Source organism: Pristis pectinata, chromosome 8 (assembly GCF_009764475.1).
Source record: "Pristis pectinata isolate sPriPec2 chromosome 8, sPriPec2.1.pri, whole genome shotgun sequence".
Taxonomy (NCBI): domain Eukaryota; kingdom Metazoa; phylum Chordata; class Chondrichthyes; order Rhinopristiformes; family Pristidae; genus Pristis; species Pristis pectinata.
In genome coordinates, this window is record NC_067412.1 from 53,414,164 (window position 1) to 53,439,663 (window position 25,500).

The window sequence follows — 25,500 nt, forward strand, 5'->3', positions numbered from 1 at the left end:
ATGGACCACCTCAGCTGCAGCCTTCCAGACAACTTTGAACCAGTGCAATTTCCCAATCGTCAAAACAGAAAACAGGTCCATAGCGGACGCCATCTCTCTGGCTCTAATCTTATCTCTGGAGAATCTGCGTAACAAAGACACCAGCATCAGACTCTTATTTGCTAAATACAGCTCCACCTTAAATTCGGTAATTGCAAACTATAATATCCAAACTCCTGGACATTGGACTGAGCACATCTCTTTAGAACCAGAACCTTGACTTCCGGACCATCAGATTGCAGTCAGTAAGGATATGTAGCAAAAGCTAGAGCTCAATAATCTTCAACGCTGATGCCTCACAATTCTGTGTCCTCAGACACCTACATTAACCTCAATACACTGACGACTGTGCAGCCATATTCTACTCTAAAACCATCGACAAAATTGCAGATGACTCCACTGTAATGGGCCTCATCTCAAATAGCAATGAGACTTGAAGACAGGAAGGAGATAAATTGCCTAGTGTTATGGTGTCAGGACGGCAACCTTTCCCGCAATGCCAGCAGCACAAGCAGCTGATTATTGACTTCATAAAGCAGGGTGGAGAGAATGCCGCTCTATGTATCAATGGTGCTGAGGTAGACAGGGATGAGATATTGAATATCCTGGGTGTAAGCATCACTAATAGCTTGTCCTGGTCAAACTACCGAGAAGCTATGGCCAACAAAGCACACTAGCACCTCTACTTCAGATGGCTAACACCCAGGCCATTAAGAACAAATATGATGAACTGAAAGAACTGTTAAACGAAGTAAGGGACAGCTGTGTGCTCTATCTCACTGAAACGTGTCTTCCAGCTGCTTCACATGACTGCACTGCACAACCTGAGGTCTTCTCAATTCTCATATGGACGGTACAGTATTTCCGGGAAAAGCAAGAGAAGGAGGAGGTCTGCTTCCTAATCAACTCCTCGTGGTGCATGCATGTGACTGTCCTAGAAAGGTCCTGCTCACCTGACTAGGAATATCTCATCGTTACGTGTCGCCCATGCTACCTGCCAATTAAGCAGTTCATTTCAACTATCCTGGCGGCAGTCTGTATCCCATCTGACGCAGACATGAAACCTGCATTCAATGATCTATACTCTTTGATCAATAGCGTTGAATCAGCATGCCTTGAGGCTTACTTCAAAGGGCAGATAACTTCAACAGGGCTGTGTTACCAACATGCTGCCAGCACATCTCGTGCCCTGCTTTGGGCCAAAACACGCTTGACCATTGCTGTAAACCATCAAAGACACTTTGTAAGCCACCCCCATCCACACTTTGGTAAATCATACCAGATGGTTCCCCAGCTGTGGCCTCTGATCCTGCGCAGACCAGCTGTTAGAGGTATTTGCAGACATTTTAACCTCTGACTATTTCAAGCTGAGGTCACCATCTGCTTGAAGAAAACCACTACCATCCTGGTACCTATGAAAACTAAGATAGCGTGCCTTGATGACTACCACTCAGTGGCTCTGACATCCAACATCATTAGGTGTTTCCAGAGGCTGGTCACGGTACATATCAGCTGCAACCTTTCAGACAACCTCGACCCATTTCTATTCGCCTTAAACAAAACAGGTCCATGGTGGACGCTTGCTCCCTGGCCTTACATTCATCTCTGAAGCATCGGAACAGTAAAATAACTAAAGTTATGTTGTTGTTTATTGACTGCAGCTCCGCCTTCAATAAAATAATACTCAGCAAACTTATCTCCAAACTCCTAAACGTGTGATACAACGACTCCTTTTGCAACTCGATCTTTGAATTCTTGACCAACAGACTGCAATCAGTAATGAAAGCACAACACCTCCGCCAGGATCATCCTCGACACTGGTGCCAATAACCTGTCGTATTCCAACCATATGGACATCACAGACAAGAAAGGGCACCAGCACCTATACTTTGCCAGGAGGCTAAAGGAATTTGAAATTTCTCTTTCGACCTTCGCTAGATTTTGTCGATGCACCATAGAAAGCATCCTGTCCAGATTATTATGGCTTGGTATGTTAACTGCTCTGCCAGAGATTGCAAGAAACTGCAGAGAGGTTTGGACACAACTCAGCATATCACGGAATCCGGCCTCCACTCCATGGACTCTGCCTCAGTAAAATAGGCAACATAAACAAAGGCCCCACCCACCCTGGACATTCTCTCTTCTCTATCCTCCCATGGAGCAGAAGACACAAAAGCCTAAAAGCACCGTACACCAGGCTCAACGACAGCTTCTATCCCGTTATTATAAGACTTTTCAACGGTGTCCAAGAACGATAAGTTGACTCTTGACTTCATAATCTGCCTCGTTATGGCCTTACACTTTATTGTCTGCCTGCATTGCAGTGTCTCTGCAACTGTAACATTTTATTCTGCATTTTCCTATTGCTTTAACTTGTACTGATTCAATGCACTGTTGTATTGAAATGAGCAGTGTGGATTGCATGCTAAGCAAAGATTTTCGCTGTACCTTGGCACATATGACAGTAACAACCTATGTATCAATGTTCAATCTTTAGAATAGGATGGCGAAACTCCTCAACATAAATGTGGATGTTTTTGCTGATAATTGCCTTCATATTGTGATCTCTTGCATACAATTCCCTTCAATTTATTTTTCACAATTTTTTGGTTTTAACGGGCATGCTGTCATAAAACTGATTCATTTACGTAAGGGTATAATTTCATGAAATGTTTGAGCACATTTCAATTGATCACATTTTTTCACATACACTCTAAAATTGAAAGGTGCAATATTAAATGTAATTAAAAACCCCTTTCTATTTATCCTGTGCGTTTTGCATAATTCTGTTCAGTTCTTCGTGAGAGGCTGCGTTTTATTTCTCAATCTCCTACTTCGTTGCCATTATAGAAGTCTTCTCAAACGAAAATTTACCACATTTCTCGAAGTCACCAGCTTGTGTTTGGTTACAGTGTTTATTTGGATCCATGGCAGACATACGTTTGTTGAATGGGATGTCTTCCGGAAATTTTCGCATTGCTTTCAATGAAGCATATACCTTTATTTCCATTTGAGAACACTATACGGTAAAACAAGATGATGACATATTTTTCCCCTGAATCAATTACACAATTCTCATAACCTCAAAGTTATGATCGTTTTGCACATTTAATCTGTCAATTTCTTGTGGACATAGTCATAGAGTGTCTTCAATTCGATTAGATACATTTAAAAATCTTTCTACAGTGATTCAACAGGTTCTCGTGAGCTGTCGTACTGAATAGAGTAACCTTATACTGTCTCCAACATTTTGTGTTTGTTACTTCCCGACTCTATTCGCAAATTCGATTACATTATGTTTAGTTATTTACATATTAGAGATGTTAGTCCGTCGTCAAAAAGCAAAAATGTCTTCTACTTTTGCTTCTGACATGGGAAGAACAGGCTGAAGTTCATCATGTAACAGGTAGGTTTTCAATCTATGTATATATTTGGCCACAAAATAAACTGTGATGGAGCAGAACACATTGGAGGGTAGGTCAATTTACTCAATTGGAGATCTTTATTCAAATCCAACATTTGTGTAATGCGGGCATTGAAGACTGTCTTTGGTTATTTAATATAATGCAAAATGTTGGTTTCTTCATTCAACGCCTGTCAATATCCAACGTGAAACGAATTTTTCATTTCTGTTAGAATTTTTGAACAAAATAACCCTTTGAAACATTTGGCGTCTGATTAAGACCTTTTATATTCGAAGTTCAGCTTTCCTTAAAACTTGCTCAAATTATACAAAACATTGTATCGTCCACGTTGCTGTACCGCTTCTGCTTCCTGTCAGTATCGTGGAAATGAGTCGAATCCAAGATTCGAGAATTAATCCGAGCATACTTTAGGAGAACGGCATTCTTTGAATAGTGTGTGTCGCGGATGTAGGATAGAGAGAAAAGGGCAATGGAATATTGAGACAGAAAAGCCAAATTAGAACGCAGATCTCGAGTTGGGAGATGCCGGGAGGAAGGAAGTAGAAGGATTAGTAAATCAGAATCAAACTGCAGTGAGGAAAAATAAACAGTCTATACTCTGGGATAAAGATTTCCGGGCAAAACAATGATTACAGAGGGAAATGTTTTAAACAAGGAACGTCCGATCATACTGAATCTTAAGTGAATGATTGAGTGGAATATGAGGTCACTGCTATGGATTGATCATTTGCAGTAAAGACATAGTTTCAAAAGGAAGTGAAGTTGGTTCCGGAGAAATATTGGAATTCAGATGTTGTTTAAGTTTGTAAGCTTTGTTTCCTGAAAGGAAGTGTGAATGTTATTTGTTGAAATATCAGATGTCATGAAAGATGAAGAGGAACTTCAGACCGGGAAGGTTTAGAGATAAAATACCTTGCGAATTTGCACAGTCAAGAAGACGCATGCTTCAAAATACGGCATTGAGCATGGATCTCCGGATGCCAAAGGAACTCCACACTGGAGTTGCGGTTAATCCTGTAATGCTAGTACGATTCTGTTCCCCAGCGATGCAGTGTTGAGTTTGCAATTCTCACTGTAGACACTTGAATTTCCGCGGTGTGCCTTACCTCTTAACACATCGCAAAATTTTGTTTGGTATTTCAATTAACCATGGTGAATTATTACTCTCAAGTTGACGGGCACTATGACCATCAGAGGAAACTTGGTGCGCGTGGAAGAGAGAATAGGTTACAGTAGAAATGTGTGGAATGGGTTTGATTGAAAATGGACGACTGAACCACACTTGTGGAGAGACAAAAATGGGTATTTTCATAACTGTTGTTTCCAGTATTACGTTGCAATATTTGCAACGTGGTCTGACAGAAGATGTGGATCTGTTAGCAGAGCTTCAGTTGAATATAGTAACAATGATGTACGTGGCCGACTGCAGGGATGTGGGCGTTGGAGCTGTATGACGAACTAAAGTGACAGGTGACCGGATATCAGGATCACCTTTTTCGAATGTACTTGTGATATTACGGAAGAACAAGTTGGCTGCCCAGATAGTGCGGAAGTGAGAGATAATCAGGCATGTTTCACATCTTCTATGGATACCTGGTAATATGTCACGAGAAGCGAAAAAAATGAGGAGAATCTGATTTCACAGTCTCCTTTCTATATTGCTCCAGCATTGCCCAATGTAAACTGCAGAAACCCCACTCATCCTCCCACAAATAATTTTACATAGCTCATCACAGAGTAATATTAAATTTAATAATTTCAGATATCATGCCATTTATTCGTCTCCACATTTGATACTAAGAATTTATGTTTCATTTTTTTTGTTCTTATTTTTTTCTCCAACTTCTGCTTAAAATAACTAATACCTTCACAACCCTGGCCTGCACCTCATCACAGTCATTCCCTCTGTTGTTTCTACCACTGTTCCTCTCTGCGACTTAAACTGTGCTTGTCTCCGCGCGTCTCCAGTTATAACATAGGATTCTTAACCTGATACGCTTATCAAGTTGGTATCCCCATGGTTGCTCACTGATGGGATGAGCACTTCCAGTATTTTCTACTTTAATTTCTGATAGGCCTGGAGCTAACCTAAGTTGTTTGCTCCAATCTGTCTCATATGACAACAGTATATTCGTGTCTAAAATGGCGGGGCAGAACTCATTCAATGTAGTTCTGGATATTCCTCTACTTCGCTTCCTCATCCTCCTGGTCAAATTCTCCTCTTGGCACGTATCAATTTCTCGAATACTTCTTGAAGATATGTTTGCAGGCACCCCATGGAACGAAAGTTTCCATTCAATTCGTCAAGAAATCCCAGAATGGAGAGTCGAGACCATTTGAGCCATTATACCAATAATCGTCAGTAAAGATCTACACAGCCAAATACGATCTTCGTGGAAACGTTTCGTGACAGTGCCGGTCACAGCTTCTCAAAGACACAAGGAAGTATTTCTTTAAAGCTGTGAGCAATCGTGTAACTACGTCGGTTGAGATCCTGAGCTCTGGACCGCTACTATTACTGCGCGATTGCATTTTCCTCATCGTTATCTTAATCTCTTCACTGGGGTATTGATATTCTATGAGACCAGCTCCCGCCTTGCTCATGGGTCCGGACTGCTATCACTGTGGACGTCATCTTTACAGACACTCTCACTTGCTGGCCTCAGGATTATTAAAATTAGCAGCCGCATAGTGCTGCCATTCATTACTACACGCTTCTCACTGCAACTTTACAGAGGTTCCCAAACTTCAGAGAAGATCCCCTTGAAAATCATTGTTCATTGATTGTCTGCACGTATGGTCAGAAAACATACTGGTCGTGATTTGGGGAAATGAACCAGGCCAAGTGACAGAACTGAGAGTGGGTGAAGATTTTGGGAATAGTGACTTCAACTCGTTGTGTTTTAAGATAGTAAAGAATAAAAGATGAGGAATTAATCGGATCTTGCGGGAAGGTACTAAATTGGAGGAGGGCAAATTACGACAGGATAAGATGGAAGTTAGGGGATGATGAATGATGGCAGGTGTTGTCGCAAAGTTCAGGTCTGACATGTGAGACTTATGTAAAGACCAGCTGATCAGACTTCTGCATCAGCATCATCCGGTAATGAGTAAGGACGGGGATAGTAAGGCAGGGGCACCATGGATGGCCTGAGAGGTGCTAAATTTAGTCACAAGGAAAAATGAAGTACATATAATATTTGGGAAGCTAAAATTAGCCTGGGCACTTGTAGAATTTAAAGACAGCAGGAACTTGCAGAAGCAGGCGATGAGGAAGGCCAATTGAGGCCACAGAATGTCCTTGGCAAGAAGGATCAAGACTAAGCTGAAGGCATTTTAAGCCTAGGTTCAGAAAAAAAAAATGAAGATGGTAGGTCCAGTCATGTATAAATGAGAGAATTTGTGTCTGGAGTCAGAGTACGTAGCTGAGGTACTAAATTCTTACTTCGGTTGGTATTCATCAATGAGAAGGATTTCGAGGAAAGTGAAGGCAGAATGAGGCATTTAATGTGCTGGATCATTTTGAAATTCAGGAGGAGTTAGTGCTGATCCGACTCAAAATCATTAAGTTGGGTAAGTCTCCATGGCTTGATGAAATTTGTCCCATAATACTGAAATAAGCAAGTGCTGACATTCCTGGCGCTTCGACAAAGATCTTTCTGTCCTCGCTAACAACAGGCGAGGTCCCAGAGGACTGGAGAGAATCAAATTTTGTGCCTTTGTTCAAGAAGCAAATAGAGATATCCGGGTCACTATAGGCCAGTGAGCCTCACTTTAGTGCGAGGAAAGCTATTGGAGAGAATACTGAATGATTGGATTTATGCACATCTATAAAGGCTAGGCCTGCGGGGCAGGTCATGCCGGAATAACTTGTACCAGTTTTTTTGAGGAAATGACAAAGGAGCTTGATGAGGGGAAGGCAGCGAAAGTTCCATACATGGACTTTCTTAAGGCATTTGATACAGTCCTTCGTTGTAGGTTGATTCAGAGATAAACATCCATGGGATCCAGGGTGAATTGAAAGTTTGTATTCAGAACCGGCTTGCACATAGAGGAGAGAGTGGAGGGGTGGAAGGGTGCTATTCTGACTGGAGGTCCCTAACCAGTGGCGTTCCGTGCTAAGACCTGTTTTGTTTGTGATATGTCTCAATGATTAAGATGAAAATGTGGATGGATGGATGATCAAGCTTGCAGATGAGACCAACATTGGTGGAGTTGTAGACAGTGTAAAGGACTATCAAAGAAAACAATGGGATATAGATCAGTTACATATACGGGCAAAGAAGTGGCAGACGGAGTTCAATCCTGACACGCGTAAGGTGTTGCACTTTGGGAAGTCAAATGAAAGGAGAAGGTATACAGTTAATTTTAGGCCCATTAGTAGCATTTGAATTGCAGAAGGATATTGTAGTGCAGGTCCATAGATCACTGAAAGTGGCTGTGCAAGTGGATAATGTGGTAAAGAAGACGTGTAGCATGCTTTCCTTCATTGGCAGAGGTGTTGACTACAACAGTAAGGAAGTCATGTTGCAGCTGTATAAAACTTTTGTCAAACCACACTTATTTACTTGTGTGCAGTTCTGGTCGTGCCATTATAGGAAGAATGTGCTCACTCTGGAGAGAGTGCAGAAGAGATTATTAGGATGCTGCCTGGATTAGTGGGTATGGCTAATAAGGAAATGTTGGACAAATTTGGAATATTGTCCCTAGGGTGTGGGAGGCTGAAGCAGACATGATCGAAGTCTTTGAAATGATGAGAGATATAGACAGGATAGACAATCAAAATCTTGTCCCCAGGGTAGAAATTTCAAACACCAGGGGGCATGCTTTTTTAAGTTTAGAGGGGGGAGGTTTAATGGCAACGTGAGGGGTAAGTGTATTGCACAGAGAGTTGTAGTTGTCTGGAATAGGTTACCAGGTGTAGTAGTGGAAGCAGGCAATTTGTTGAAGTTTAAGAGGCTTATTGATAGACACAAGGATATGAAGAGAATGGAGAGATATGGATGAAACATCGTTCGCCGCATTGCCTGTCTAGTGCTGTCATTTTCTATGTTCTATGTTCTATCTGTTGTTCCCTTCACATTCCCTGTTATTTCACCAGTGATATTTAAATTTAAATATTCGACTGATCATGGATGAGGCATCAGCTCCCCTCATGCTGATCCGCGATTAACCTGCAGGTCTGGAAGCACATCAAGTCCCATCGCTCAGAAATTTTACACCAAAAATTAATATTTCCTGGCCCTGAAATCCATTTCTGTTCTTTCTAATTCAGACGATATATACCTTGCTGCTGACCCCACTGGACATATGGTCTCACTCTCTTAGGTTTTTGACCTGCAATCACAACATGAGCCCATGCAGCTGAAAGTAATTCCAATTATGGTATTTTCGACAGAATGTCAGGCAACCGCTCCAGTGAAATGAAATTCATTAATTAAAGAAGAATCCTGCTCGACTCGCCTTTGATTTCTCGGTTTTAGAATCATCTGAACAGTCGAGGAACCGCAATGTTTAACTCGTGTTAAAGACTCGCGTCCGGTATTATTTCCAACATTATTCACAGCAATCGGATGTGAACTCTTACTTGAACACGTAACTGGGCAATGAATCACTTTAGATTTGTACAGATTGATCATTCCTATACAAGGAACACAAAGAAAAGTTGTGTCTTGTAGTATAGAGATAGAATTGATGCAGCCAGTGGCTTGAGTCTCTGTTCGTATTCCGTCGACTTTCACAGGAGTCTCGTCTACACAAGTGGGGTTCTCCGTATTTGCAGTTCACACCGAGTAGGGGCAGAAATCTTGAGAAGAATAAACTTAATATCAGCTGTCAAACTCAGACATTGTCAGTGCGGAGGTAATCATAATACACGCGTGGATAACAGACAACTAAGCAGAAATAATCTGCAAAGTACATTTGATCCTCAGGCGACATTTATCTGAAAGATTTTTCCCTTTTCTCTTATTTACTGACGGCTGAGAGTGTCTGCAATAAACACAGCAGTTGCACGTCTGCATTAACCGAGTAACTCAGTCACTGCAGTTTTGGAACTGCCTTCATTACTACAAACGCGGTCACACCCCAGTCAGTGAAGGATTTCAAACTTGGTTCTTGAGAATGGCTGCTCGGAGCTGCTTCGTTCCACTTCCAGATGCAGGATCTCGACTGAATCTTAGATCATCCTTTTGCCTCCACGGATAATGCTTGACTCGTGGAGTTCCTCCAAAGGATTATTGTTTTACTCCTACATTTACTAGTCTGATAAGATGTGCGAGGGAGCGGTGAGACAGAGGCTGCTAGGTAAGAGGTGGAACCATCCGAAGAGTACATGATGGACAGACAAGCAAAGAGCAAGAAGGGAAAATAAAGTGTTCATCGAAGAGGCCGGTAGATGACAGCGAGAATGAGATGGGAGTTTTAGGCAGAAGAAACAGGGTGGGTGGGGGGTAGGATCGGTAGAGACGTAGTATGATTGATTTTCGGCAGAACCATGTAAAGAAGTGTTGATATGCAGTTGGAACCTGGTAGAAGAGGGGTCGGATTGGCGGAAGGCAAGCAAAGGGAGAAGAAACCCAAATGGATAGGTATGTGGGCGAAAGGCAGACGAAACCAAATGGGAGAAGGGAAAGAGCTTTGGTAACGAGGGAAAGAGATGGAGAATTGAAAAGTGGAGAGAACCTGAATGGGGTACTAGGAGTGGGAAGGAACACAGTGGGCTTGTGTTATCTGAACTTGAAAAATTCGATGTTCATACAATTACGTTGTCTGCTGCCAATGTTGAACATGAAGTGTTTTCTTCGAGATTGAGTTTGGTCTTGCCCTAACAGCTGAGACGGCAGAGGAAAGATAAGTCATTTTGTGAATGTGAAGTTACAATGACATGCAATCAGAACTTCAACATGTCTATTGCTGACAGAGCTCCAATGCTTTGCAAAATGATCGGCTGGTCCATGCTTGGTCTCGCTGAAGTCGAGCAGGCCGCATCTCGAGCATAAATTTCGATAGACCAGTAATTAAGAGGTACACGTGAATATTTGTTTCACCAAGAGTGGCTGATTAAGTCCATAAACTGTGCTGAAGGAGGTGCAGGGAAAATTGTACCACACCCTACGGATGCAGAGGAAGTGCAAATGGAGGAAAATGGTGGATTTGAAGAGATAACTGGACTGAGTGGTTATGGAAAGTATGGTATCTAGGTGAAGAAGAATGAATAATGGGGGCGGGGGTAGGAATGTTGATAAACATGGCACTGGTGGCGGGATCCCGTTGGACCCGCCAGAAATAGCTGAATATGGTATACCGGATGCAGAAGCTAGTCGAGCGAAAAGTGAGGAATAGATGCTCTTTATGTGTTAGGAATAGTTCACGGCTTCGATTCATCAGCATCTATCTGCTGCCCCGGTGATTGTGAACATTAGTGAGCGTGTTACATGAGGGATATGCGGGAAGGTCAATTCTTCGTGCGTGAAGGGGTAGTCTTTGTGTAAAACTTGCAAAATCTCAGCGGATGAGATAAATATTTGTGTTATTATTTACTGGCACCAAACCTGTACGACGCGCCTTTAAATATTAATACTGTGATCTGAGCCCACTGACAGACCCGATTCACAGATATTTGGACCTTCCTGTGTTCCCCACCTACCCACCTCTCGGAATCAGTTCTCTGCTCATGATGCAGTGAAATGCGAGGCAAATGTCTGCTTTGGTGCAAGAGAGGAGCTACCCGGTACCATGTCCTTACACTTTTAGGGGATCAGACTATTCATGTGTGTCAGCTCCTTATTGATACAGATAAGCAACTTTCACACATGCACCATCCCTGTATTCACGGAGATCTGATCAGTGTTCAACTATAGAACCGCTGTATCCATGGACCGTATGAGGACACGGGAGTGATACTGTGTGTTGACGGGAGAAGATGCAGAGTGCGCGATCCAGCTGTTGTTTCTGGCTCCATGCCACACTGAAGGAAGCGAGTAACCCCATCTGGAGAAATGGAGACAAGGATATGTACACCGTAGGAATCACAGACTACCTGAATTCAAGTGAGAGTTTGTGGAGTTTGTGCTGTTCTTTTATTTTATCAGCGAAAAGAGATTTGAAACGAAGGTTGCCATGAACTAAAGTTTAACTTAAAAGGAGCACCTCAATTATTGAAGCAAGTTTTATTGTTGAGAATTGTGAATGTGAAATTTTAAAAATTACCGGAGAATAGATTTTATATCCAGCTGCGTAGAAGTGTACAACGATCATTGACTCATAATGAGTAAGCCTGTCTTGAAACAGCAGCTGGGTCATTTTCAGTCTGAGTACCAGATAATGCTCTGTTCTGACATAAAAGGTATTTATTTTTATTCCGGCATGGGATCTGCCATTCGCAGGCTTAGCCAGCATTTTATGTTCTATCTCTAATCGCCCCGTGAGAAGATGGTGGTAATCCGGCTTCTTGAACTGCTGTACTTCCTGGGGTGTGGGTATACCCAAAATGTCGCTCTGGAGAGGATTTTGACCCAGCGGTGGTGAAGGAACAGCGATATATTTCCAAGACAGGATGGTATGTGGTTAGGAGTGAAATATAAAATTTTGGAGTCAACATGCTTCTGCAGCATGTATCCTTCTCGATGGTAGAGTGTTTGGAGATGCTGTCAAGGCGTCTTGATGAGTTTATGCAGTGCTACTGTAAACTGTACGAACTTCAGCTGCTGTGCGTCGATGACGGAGTGAGTGAATGGTTGTGGATAAAAAGCCTATCAAGTGGATTGCTACGTCCTGTATAATGTCCGTATTCTTGGGTATGTTTGAAGCTGCGATTTTCCAGGCAAGTTGAGAGCATTACATCACACTGAGGCTTGTATATAGCACATCATTCTGAACCAAAAGCTTGCTGCTGTCGCTACATTGTGTTTTTGATAATTTCAGTTCAGTTTCTGGTCAGAGGTAACCCCATAAGATTAATATTGAGTGGTTCTGTGATAGTAATGGCATCAAATGTCATCGTGTTAATGGTGTATTTTTTATTCTTCGATAATTTAATTTCCTGGAACTTTTGTGGTGCGAATGTCATTTGCCACTTATTCGCCCAGACCTGGATGTTGTTTATGTATTGCTGCATTTGGTCGTGGACAACCTCATTTTCAATCATCGGTGACAACCAACTGAAGACCATTCATGAGGACAAACCTGCTTATGTATTCAAGGACGTAATCAAGCTCTCGTTTCTGTGGTCTGAGGTTCACAACTGCTTTAAGGCGCATTTATAGTACTGCCGCCTAAGAAAAATCTCAATGTCCTGCCCCAATCAGTACCCTCAGGTAGCACTTACATCTACCATTCTGGAGTGCTTCAAGAGTTTGATTATTGTGCAAATCAAGTCCAGCCTCAAAAATGGCCTAGGCACTCTTCAATTTGCCGATCACCACAATAGATCAACAGCAGATGTTATATCACTAATGCTCCACATTGTTCTGGGCCATCTGGAAAACAATAATGCAGCGGTTACCGTAACGCTGTTACAGCGTCAGCGACCCGTATTCAATTCCAGCCGCTGTCTGTAAGGGGTTTGTATGTTCTCCCAGTGTCTGCGTGGGTTTCTCCGGATGCCCCGGTTTCTTCCCGCATTACGAAGACGTACAGCTTAGGAAGTTGAGGGTATGCTATTTTGGCGCCTGAAGCGTGGCAACATTTGCGGGCTGCACCGATAACAGTCTACGCAAAGATGCATTTTACTGTGTGTTTTGATGTACATATGACCAATAAAGACATCTCATCTTATGCCAGACTGCTGTTCATTGTTCACAGCGTTGTATCCAACACAATCATCCCCTCCACACGTCAGCAATCTCCAAGAACTGACCTTCTATACCTCCTTTTGCAACTGGATTCTTGACTTCCTCATTGGCAAACCTCAGTGAGTGGAGATGACTGCTCCTTATTAACGACAAGCGTGTGTGTACGTCAAGCCTGCGAGCTTAGCCACCTGCTCTACTCAGTTTATTCCCACGACTGCGTGGCTAAGCACATCTCCAGAGTCATCTGAAAATTCACCGCCGACGACGCTGTCATTTCCCGGATTATGGGAGGTGGCAAGTCAGCATACAGGATCCATACAGAATACCTGGTTGAGTGGTGCCACAACAAGAACCTCACGCTGTCTTCAACAAAACTAAGAAACTGATTATCGACTTCAGAAAAGGGACGTCGGGAGATAATATGCCAGTTCTCATTGATGGGTCAGAGGTGGAGACAGTTATCAGCTTCAAATTCACGAGCGTTAGTATCTCGGAAGATCTGTTCTGAGCACAACGTAAAGATGTAATCATTAAGAAATTCCGCCAGCGCCTCTACGCTTTTTAAAGTTTCAGAACATTTGGTATGTCACCAAATACACTGAAAACTTCCATAGATGCACGGCTGAAAGAAAACCGACTGGTTGCATCATGGTCTGGTATACCAATCGCAAAGCACAGGAATGCAAGAGGCTGCAGAGTGTAGTGAACTCCACCCTGTCCGTGAAGGAACAGCAACCCACACCACTAAAAGCATCTACAGAAGGCGCTGACTCAAGAAGGTGGCATCCATCATCAAGGATACCCATCATGCCCTCTTCTCAGTACTACGGTCGACGAGCACGTACACAAGCTTGAAATTGCACGCATCCAGGTTGAGGAACAGCTAACTGCCTCCAGCCAATCGGTTCTTTAATCGATCTCCAGATCCTACCTCCTCAATGGAACACTGCAGAGCACTTTTGGCACTAGCCTACACTTGTCTTTCATTGTTGTTCTTCTACACTAATGTCTTGTTTTGCACAGTTTTTTTCACAGTCTTGCATAATTTATGTTATCTGTGCTGTCTGAATATACGACCCTGTGATGCCACTGCAAGTAAATCTTTAATTATGTTGTATCTCACCGTACTTCACCATATGCGAGTAAACTCAATTTGAACATCCCTACTTCCGACCATAGGATTGAATGAAGATCATCAGTAAATACGCTGCATATGGTTAGTTATCGGATACTAACCATTGGATCTCGTGCAGAAGTGCCCTGAGATGAAATAGCGTCCAACCACAGCAACCATTGTCTTTTGTGCTTGGTATGATTCCAACTACCATAACGTCTCCCCGCTCATTCCGATTGTTTCCAGGTCAGTTAGGACTTTTAGGTGAATTGTGCGATCAAATCTTTTCTTGCTGACAACGGCAGTTACTCTCCCTTCACCTCTGGATTTCAATTCCCGTGTCTATGTTTGGGCCAATGTTTCAATCAGGCCAGGAACTGTATGCCGTTGACGGAACACAGAATGATGTTTTGTGTGCAGGTTGATGCTCAATAAGTGCTGCTTTCTACTAACGTTGATTATCCCTCCATCCCTTCCTTGGTGAACGAACGTGGAAAGCATGAGATCATAATTGGCCGGATATGATTTGTCTTGATTCTTGTGGACAGGGCGCACCGTAGAGAAACCTTACACATTATCGATTTAATACCTGTGCTGCAGCTGTACCGGGACACATTGGCCAAAGACACTGCGAATTACAGAGCATAAGTCTTCTGTGCTATTGTTGCAATGTTGTCAGATTCCATAGATGTTGCTGTACCCAGCGCCTGGAGCCCTCCCTTTCCGTCACGTTTAGTTAATCGAAGTGGCTGAAAACTTGTATCTATCATGCTGAGACAACTGTAGGAGACCCAGATTGATCATTAATCTGGCAATTCAGGTTGGAGATGCTTGCGAATGTTTGAGCTTTCTCTTTTTCACGAATACTCTGGGTTCCTCCATCTTTGCGAATCGAGTATATGAGGAATACGGTCCTCCAGTGAGTTGCTTACATAGTAAATTGATAAATGGGGTTATTATTGTCACGTGTACCGAGTTACAATGAAAACCTTTGTTTTGATTACTTTTCATACAGATCATATCATCATATCACTGCATCAATGTAGTTCAACGAAAAGTAATAGCAGAAGGCAGAATAAGATGTGCTGTGCTACCAGCTTCTTACATTACTTCCACTCTCCCACTGCCTCCACTCCCTATCACGCCCTCTCACCTGGATCCACCTGTCACTCGCCAGACTTTCTCCACCCTCCCCCACACCAATTTATACTGGCTATCTCCCCACTTTCTTTCTAGTCAGGATGAAGAGTTTCGACCCGAAATCTCGATTGTGCATTTCCCTCAACAAATACTGCCTGACCCGCTGAGTTCCTCCAGCATTTTGTGTGTTCCAAGAAGGAAATGTTGGGGAAATCTGGATTGTTTTCATTCGAACGTCAGAGGCGGACGGGCGACCTGATAGAATTAAACACAATTATGATAGGAGTAGATAGGCAGACCCCATTTCTTCACTGGGTCGAAATAACAAAGACAAGATTTCTTAGCTTTAAGATGAGAGGGTGGAAGTTTAACCTCTGCTTTAACCTCTGACAGGCTATCTCTCTCTTTTTTACCCCATTTGTCCAATTTTCTCCTATCATTTGACACATTCCCCTGTGGAACTACTCTCCTTTCCGTTCCCTCACCTGCCTATGATTATCTCTTACCTGTATTTATCTCTCATCAGCTTGTGCCCACCCATAATTCTCTGGTTTGTTTTCCCTCATTTATCTTGGGCTTCCCCTTTTCCCAATCTTCAGTCCTGAAGAAGGGTCCTGAACCGAAACGCTGACTGTCTGTTTTTCTCCACGGATGCTGCTTGGGCTGCTGAGTTCCTCCAGCATCATAGTGTTTTTCATCTAGATTCCAGAATCTGCAGGCTTTTATTTCTTGAAGGAGAATGGTAGTTTCATACAAGAATGGAATCTTCTTGCTGGTGTTTGGCAATATCATGAGACATTTTAGGATCCTGGTTTACTTTTAATAATAACAATTTTTATTTCTCCGGGTTGCATACCACATTGCTGCAATCTCTGCAATGGTTGCCCTAGAGGTGGAATAGAATGAACACAACGAAGTGATGTCTGACTACAGTGTTCACTAAGATGGCATTCGTTTCAATTGATTGTGTCATTGTTTTCTTGGAACAGGCAGTTTGACAGTTTTCCCAAAACACACACAAATCGCAGGATAATTAACCGGGCGGTCAATGAAAGGAAGAATGGTGTGGAAGAGAACCGGTCAGATATATACCAGGCAGATGAGACCAGGTCGAGGAAGTGGTTTCCTCCTCTGACAGACATCGGTCCTAAACATATTGTTGTCGCGATGACTTTGTAAAGTGACACTGTACAAGCAGAGAGATATTTATGAAATTAAATAAAATGTAACTAATAAGTACATGTCAAAACATCTCTCTATTATGTGTTACACCTATTGCCTAAACGGTCTTCTGCGCTACTCATTCATTCTCTCTTCGCAAAACGAAAGATGAGCTTGAAGGATCCTCCTTTGTTTTCGCACTGTAATGGAGAGCATATCAGACATTAATTTTCACTGCTGTCACACACTTACTGAAAAACTGCTCGTATAGTTCACCCATGACGGTGGAAGCCCATGGAGAGTGTTCAGAAAGATAGTTTTCTCTTTGGAGAAATAAACTCATTGGTTATATATTCCTCAAAAAACTTACACTGGAGCTCAGTACCTCTTTGAAATATATGAAATGTATGAAATATCCCAAAACTGGCTCTTACTTTACCTTGTGCTTTTCTCATTTCTATAATATAGCGATGTAGTTCTAGCAGCTGACGTTTGCCAGCCTAGTGCCACAGTAAGCATTTGTATACATCGCTGGGGAAGAACTTGGCGATGGACAAATTGCGGTCGGCGACACTCATACCAATGACATAACGATGGGCATTAGTACAAAATTTCGGTCTGAAATCGTCCTGAATTCATCTTTCTTTTTCAAATCACAGCCGATACTCGTACCTTTTGCATTCCAGTTTGAATTTCCGCATGAAACATATATATGTCCTGACAGTGAGACGTCTCTTGTAGTGAGTCTAAGAAATAGCAGACATTTATCTTTCTGCTGCTCTTTCCAATGTTTTCAGGGTCAGATAAACTTTAATCTCTTCCAGTAAGCTAGTGAATTGAAAATGTTTTTTTTGTTCAAAATACACTGACCCAAAAAGTGCAGAATGGTGGCAGACGTGGACATTGCTGTAAATGCTGGCTATCCTTTGTCGCTAAATGGCCACGGAACTGCAATGACAGTTCTTTTTATCGTCTGGATTCACACCGAGATCAAAATAATTAATGACGGGAGATTTCAGTCCAGGAATAATATGAATGAATCTGATGGGATAGTGGCACAATCTAGGAGTATCATGATTTCGTTTATGATGAACACTTTTTAATTATAGACGGATTTCATGGCCTTTGTGTAGGCTTCCCTGCCTCCAGAGCGCGATGAAATCACGTATTCCGGGCTTCTTGCTGCTACGTTAGCAAGACGACTCCGGCATAGCATCGTTAACCCTGCTGCAAAATTAAACACTTATGAATAGCTAGCGATTTTGTTGTACTTTTTAATGAAAGTAAAAGTACTCGGAGCATATTGTTTCCAATTAATTCTTGTGAAAATTGAGTGCATTACGAGTGAAGTAGCAGATCTGATTTGCTGTGAGGTGGCATAAACACATATTGAATTTTGCAGAACGAACCGGTACAACCACAAACGTGATAATATCGGCGCCTGTGTTGCTGAGTGAGGATTCGATCTCTTTCAGACACTCGGGATACCTAAAGTGAACTTCTTTAAAATATGTATAATTACAGTATTTTTGCCCACTTGGGAAGCAGAGTGGACGCACAATTGGTTTTGTATTTCGAATAAGTGTGTCGAAACTGCCAACATTATGACACTTGAATAAGATCATCAAATATTGCACGAAGGGTCAGTCTGAACTACAATGGTACCTCAAAATAGATACGAATCCTGAAGTGTCTGGAATACGACTTAAATCAACAACAGTATCAGAGACAAGAATACAATAAAAAGAGGAAGGGCAGAGATGATTGTGAGTGTGTGTTCAGGAATGGTAGTTATAGTGGGAATGGGCGGTGTAGACGTTCATCAAGGGAGAAAGCAAACAATGCACGAGGCGGGAAAATACCACAATTTCAGCTGCTTCCTCTCAATTGAATCAGAAAATCAATGTCACTAGAAACTGTCTGTGCCCCTATATATTAGACAAGAAGATTCCATATAGACTTTACTGAATATTATCTACGACATCTACTTCCAAAAAGCATTCAGAAATGTTCACATCACTTTTCACCCATTTGCAGTTTGTTGATATTGAAACCCGAAACTCTTCAACAGTCTAAGTGTTCGCAAGGTACTTCCTGAAATCTTTGGCAAGCTGCCTTTAAAAAAGAATGAAGTTCATTTCGCAGCTGTTATTTCCGCTCACGCGGGTGGTTCACGAGACAGTGGGGAAACACAAAATCATCGCGAACAGTCACATTAATCGGAGCAGAAAAAGGCAAACCCCGAAAACAGACGACCATAAACAAAGGGATTCCCAGTCAGTGGATGCATGCATCGAAACTGGGCAATAGATAATATGGCGATTTGGAGTTGGCAGACGGGTAAACGACCATATGACTGATGAAGCAAAGCGGGAAATGCAGCCCTTTAATAAATCCAGGCCTGAGTAAATCTTAATATCAACTCTATATTCCCTTAGGAACATGGTGAAATTGCACCTCCTTGCTTGTTAAGTGACTGTCTATCACTGCCTTATAAATAACCATATGCTCTGCTTCCACAACCTTTTGAGGAAGTGTGTTCCAATGTCTCACAAACTTAAGGTAGAGAAAACAAAACGAATTGGCATCCTTGCTTTGAAAAATATTTGACAACTATTTCCAAATTCTTTCACAACAGGAAACATTATCTGCATACGCATCTCACTGTCGTCTTGGTCAAATCAAGAACCATTTCCCGCGTCTATACCAAAGTATATTCGTGGCTATCCTTCGAGGTCTAGGATGATGGTCTTCGTTCCGTTGATCTATTTATTAGCCCACAGAGCGAAGACGCCTGTGGGTGTATTTGTTTAACGTGTACTTGATGTTGCACGACAAAAAGCACACGATACTTCACAAATCAACCAACTGATTCCAATGGCATGGAAACCACGACGATTAGAGCTGATGGATTTGTTACAGCCTTCATCTGCCTTCACAACCGTTAAGATTGCAGTAACTTCATCCGCCTGTTCCACCGTTGAGGTCTTGGTTGGATTGTTCTTTGTCAGGGACCTCACCATCGACCTTACCGCCATGGGTGACCCTACCACGCTCATATCTCCATACGGCATAGCTCTCGGGATCTCAGGACCACACAAGTTTCTCCACCACGGAGAAGACCAAAGTATATACAAGGCTAGTCGATCCAAACTTTACTGTAAATAACACCAGCCCATTCCAGTTGTACCTGTTGCACACGTTATTCGTTCTCTTTCCAAAACAGAGTTGTTTCAGAGTCAGAGCCAGTGCAGAATTTGACAATAATCTAGCAGTTCTCTTGAAGTGGGTAAATGCAGCAAAACTGAGCTTCATTAAAATAGTCACCCGTTGGTATGGAAACCAATGTAGAAGCGGGTTGAAATATGCAGAAGGAATAAACCTAAGGACTGAAATAAATATCAGCAGCAAATCATTTTCTTCATGAACTAATTAATTAATTGTCCGAAAAAAATATCGGGAATATTACCAGTGGAAATAAGTAAAGAATCATTCTTTTTTCGAACTGAAATTCCCGAAGCCAGTCATGCTTTTCAGAGAAACAGTTACTGGGCAGTTACTGTAACATCGATTCCTCTCAGATTGAAGAAAATTCACGCCAATCTGAACTTTCTTCCAACTCACTTTTCAACATATTTATTTTACACAATGTCTATGATATTATATTTACTTCCACAATGCATCGCAGTGCACGTGTTTTAAAATATGCTGTCTTACCTATTTCTTCTCATGGATATATGTTGCGTCTAAACTTCAGCTATCTATAAAAATCTCTTGACTCAGAACGATTAAACGACTTTCTGAATTGCAGAAGTGATATGAGTCACCAAAAAGTTTGTCTTATCAGTTAGAGTTTAATTTATTGCAACGGATGACTGCTTAATTAATAGAACCACAAAATAAAATTGCCTGGAAGAAATATTGATACTTTAGATTACATGAATCGATGAAGTAAAATATTAGGTGCTGCATCTTTCATCCCTCTGTTGTTAGTTGCAATGGGAAGGGTGTGTGGAGAATTGGGTGATTCATGACAAGGTCACAATTTATCGGATAATTCATCACAACGCTGTCTTATTATGCACGGAGAGTAGTTCAGCGCTGATATGTGGATGGCATGAGATGCACCCTTGTTGATAGAGGAATAATAACTACCATAAATGTTAATTCCTTCCATTACTGGTGGACAGTATGAACCATCTACCAATGTTACTCACCTAAAAGTATCTCCTGAACGTGTGACCTCTGCCACCAGAAAGGACAAGAGCAGAAGATGCATGGGAAGATCACAACCTTCAGACCCCATTCCAGATCCTATTCTAGTATACACACCCCTATTATTTGAAAATGTGTCGTTGGTACATCATTGTTGCTGAGTCCAAATCCAGGACATTCTCTTTGAAAACATTATGGAAGCATATTGAAGGAATCGACTTGGATATCTCAACAATTTGGCTCACCACTATTTTCTCAGTGGCAGTATGGTCGTCCAATAAAGCTTGGCCTTAGCAGGGACATATATTTCCCGAAAATGTACAAAAACAACAAGTTGAATACGAATGATAATGCCACTAACAACTACGATTACTACGACGACGACGACGACGACTACTACTACTACTACTACTACTACTACTACTGCTACTACTACTACTACTACTAATACTACTACTACTACTACTACTACTACTACTACTACTAATAATAATAATAATAATAATAATAATAATAATAATAATAATGTTTTTGAAGTGTCCAATACTCCCAGTTGTTTGTGGGAGTTCTGTGAATTGAATCATAATGTTTTTGTGAAGGTCGGGATTTCATAAGGAAGATGTGATGATCTGATAAAGTGTTGAATTCCACGTCGACATCTACATGGTCTTTGAAACACAATTTCATGATTTAACTGCTTCATAAAATTTGACACTGTTTGGGACTTCGACCTTTCATTTACAATGCACAAATTAAATACTAGCTGGATAAGTTTTTGTAACTGTTCTTGGAAGATGGAGTACAAAATGAATGGAAACAAAATCCCCTGTTTGTATTTAATAGAACAGTACACGCGTACATGTGGCAAGACTGGAAGCATTCGCGTGTTTGTCGATAACGGATGAGTAGAATTCGCATACCAGAAACGCTATGAAATGATCATTTCAGATAAGGGAGAACCTAGACACATACCATTGATATCAGTAACGTTCACCATCACTGGGTTCCCAACCATCAATAATATGAGGTGCCTTCATATCAGAAGCTCAAGTGCACCTGCCACAACACGCTGTAGCGACAAGTTCAGTTCTGACATAGGTATCGGTCGCTGATGATGGGCCTCCTGTCACCCTAATTTCTTTCCACCATCCAAATGGCAAAAACGTGTGATGGAGACCTTTCCAATTGTTCTGATGTGTACAGCTCGCACAATATTCAAGCAGCTGGACACTGACCAGGTCAGAACAACGGACTCAACTGGTACCCAATGAACCAACCTAAACATTCATTGCCTCCATTGCCGACACATAGTCACAGCAATGTTTTCCATATACAACGCGCACTGTAGTTCACCATCAAATTTACGCCTTGAAGCATTTTCTAACCTCGGCCACCAAGAATGAAAAGTAAATATAACCAGCTGCAGATATAATTTCAAATCTCAACTATTCTGATTTGGAAATGTTTTACTGGCGTTTCATTTCCACTTCTTCTAAGTCTAGAAGCTCGCTATCCACCAGCACTGTCGGACAAGATTCACCAGTACTGCAGAGCTTCAAGAACGTAGAACACCAACATCACAAGGGCAAATAAGAAAGGGCAAGAAATGGTGGTTTTGCCGACGATCCCTCGATTCACTTCAAAGGAATACACCAAAACGGCATCTTGTTATAATATCTCTGAATCTTTTACGTTCCGCTGGTTTGTGCTGTACTGTAAATACATAGAATATAAAATTAACCTGTCTAACAGTTCCGCATAAGGCTTTATTAATCCAGTTAAGGAATCCGTGTAATTTGTGTTCTCTGAGCCGTTTCCATTTATTCCCTCCTTCCTGAACTAAGGAGATCAACTCTGTACCAATACTCCAGATGTAGTGTCGCCAATTCTGAATATATATATATCGGAAGCATTATCTACTACTTTGTATTCAGTTCTCTTACCCAAGTGTGAAAACACTTTGATCAATATCCCGATTATTTGCCACACCTGAATACAAATCTTTGCAAATCCTGTAGTAGGACACCCAGATCCATTTTCATCTCAGTCTCCAATCGCTGGCCATCTGCATATTGCTAAAGAAAGGACAATTGCACCCTTTCTTGCAAGGGTCTCTATTTATCAGTTTTTACCCATTCAACGTACGCAGAAATTTTGTACCACCTTTTTTTCTTCTCCACAACACACTCCCTTGCTTATTTTAGCGATATAATTTTGCAAACATAATTTAATGCCTTCATCCAAAGCATTTATTTAAATTATAAAATATTCAAGCTCCACCACTGATTTCCGCAACATCCCAATCATTATGATTTTTTTCCAATCGGAATAAAGACAGATTACTGCCTACTTTCTGTTTCCTGACAACCAAATAATTTTATTTACATCAACGTCCAATCTAAATGTTTCCAACCTGAACTTATATTCCGTTTCCCTTTCCACAAATGCTACATGTCCTACTGAACGGTTACTGCATTTCTGTTTATATTTTGTGTCTCTCCATGGCATTGACTTCAATAATGCCCTCAATACCCGATTAAATTCCTTCAGTAATCACATTTAAGTAAAGGTAGCTCATGGGAAGGCTTCACACCGGATTTGATATTGTTAGCAGACCAAGGTAGTGCTTTTCATATATAAGCAACAGCGTTCGGGCTTTGTTTCCTGTCCCGATGCCATTTGACAACGTATCTGTTACTACCTCTGATTCTTTGCATTCTGACATGAATTGTTCATCAGTGTGGCTGATCTTCCAGAAGTAGTTTTGGAAATCGCGACAAAATGCATCCTCCACATTTCGGTTGCTCACTGTTAATACACATCTTCAAAGAGTTAACGGAGGTCTGATAAACCAAAAGGTTTTGCTGAAATCCATGCTGAATATTTATTCAGATATCTTTCATGGACATAGCAAAAATAGTATTAACTTCAATCAAAAAATCAAAATGGTATTCCACATGTCAGCGTTGAAATATGTATGTTTGATTTTAATTGTTGTTATTATTACAGCAGATGGAAGTTTGATTCCGAGACTGATTAATGGGACAAGCCGCTTTGACGGGACAGTGGAAATATTTCAAAAAACATACCTGAATAAGAATGCAGCGAAAAGATTGGGACGTAAATGAAGCCAACGTGATCTGTGGTGTGCTGGGCTGCGGATTTGCTGTATCTTCACATTGATCTTCAACGTACGGAGAAAGCGAAGGACACTTGTGGGGCACGGTATTCACTGCATCGGAAATCAGTCGCAACTGCGGAAATGCAGATTAACGGCATTTGCACCGTCTCCCAATGACAGTCTTAGTGATGTGGTCCTGTGATCCGGTTAATCATTAGTTTGATATAATAGAATCCTAAATTTAACCTAAGATTCATTGATATACATTTGCAATTTTATCTTAGATGTTCCACAAAACGGTTAATCCCGGATTCAAATCCTAATTCAAAGGTTGTTTCCAATAATCCGAGAGTTTAGCATCCGATGGCAGAGCCTCAGAAGAAAGTGACGTCCCTTTCCTGACGTCCCATCTGATATAAGTAGAAATTTCTTCAGCCAGAGGATAGTGAATCTCTTGTATTCCTTGACACAGAGGGCGGTGGAGTCCAAGGCACTGGGTGCATTTAAGGCAGTAATTTATAGGTTCTTGATTCGTAAAGTGGTTAAGGGTTAGGCGGAGTCGGCTGGAGAACAGGGTTGAAAACAAGGCATTCATGACTAAATGCCAGAGTCGAGAGACCCAATGGCCCAATTCTGCTCACATAGATGATGGTCTTATTGTCTCACTACTCTCTTATCGTCCCGTTCAATCTCCTACTTCTACCGTCCTCACTCCACGCTGTTCACCTTTAATCCTTCTCCGCAAAAGATTGCCTCAGGCTCTCCAAATTTAACCCCCCCCCCCCCCCATTTTCACAGTAGATCTATCTATCAGTTTCTTTCACTCATCTTCGTAAATCTTCACTACACTTCGTTTATGGCACCAGCAGCCTTTCTCAGCATCTTCCTTCATCCACCCTCATATCTTCCCGTCAGCGTTGTCCCTTCTTCCAGTCTCTGGTTTCCTCCGCAGATTTTAAGCCTCGCATCCCTAACTAACTCAGGTCCACGTGCAACGTCCAAGTGAGGCCACTTCTTTGGAGAGATACTGCTTTGATTTCTGGAACGCACTGCGCTGCGTAAGTAAGCAACCATATTGTGCCATACACTGGAGAAATTTCCCTTATTATTATATAATTGTAAGCAGATATTGCAACGCGAACGAATAAATGTATTATATATTATTTTCAACCTGATGTGTTCTGCCATTGAAACAAATTATGGTGGTTCTGGATTGAGGTTCGCCACAGTTGATGAGTGGTGGATGCCTGGAATGCGCTACCAGGCGTGGTAGTGCAATCAAATAACGAGAAAGTCGTTTAAGAGGCTTTTGGATGACTACATGAATATTGCGCAGGCCGAAAGGATTACGTTTGTTAGTCATTTACTTACCAGTTTATAAGACAAGATAAAATTTCTTAATTAGTCACAAGTACATCGAAATGCATCTTTTGCGTAGAGTGTTGTGCAGGACCCGCAAGTGTCGCCACGCTTTCGGCGTGCAGTACAACA

At 41.7% G+C, this 25,500-nt stretch overlaps 1 protein-coding gene across 1 annotated transcript in view; it reads left to right on the forward strand.

The window, feature by feature from the left end:
* The window catches only part of LOC127573786 (deleted in malignant brain tumors 1 protein-like), a 125,440-nt gene that overhangs the window by 52,838 nt on the left and 47,102 nt on the right, over positions 1-25,500 (forward strand). The window contains exon 12 of the mRNA XM_052022291.1: positions 23,898-24,008. Coding sequence (XP_051878251.1) covers positions 23,898-24,008 — 111 coding nt within the window. The remainder of the gene's footprint in view (positions 1-23,897; positions 24,009-25,500) is intronic.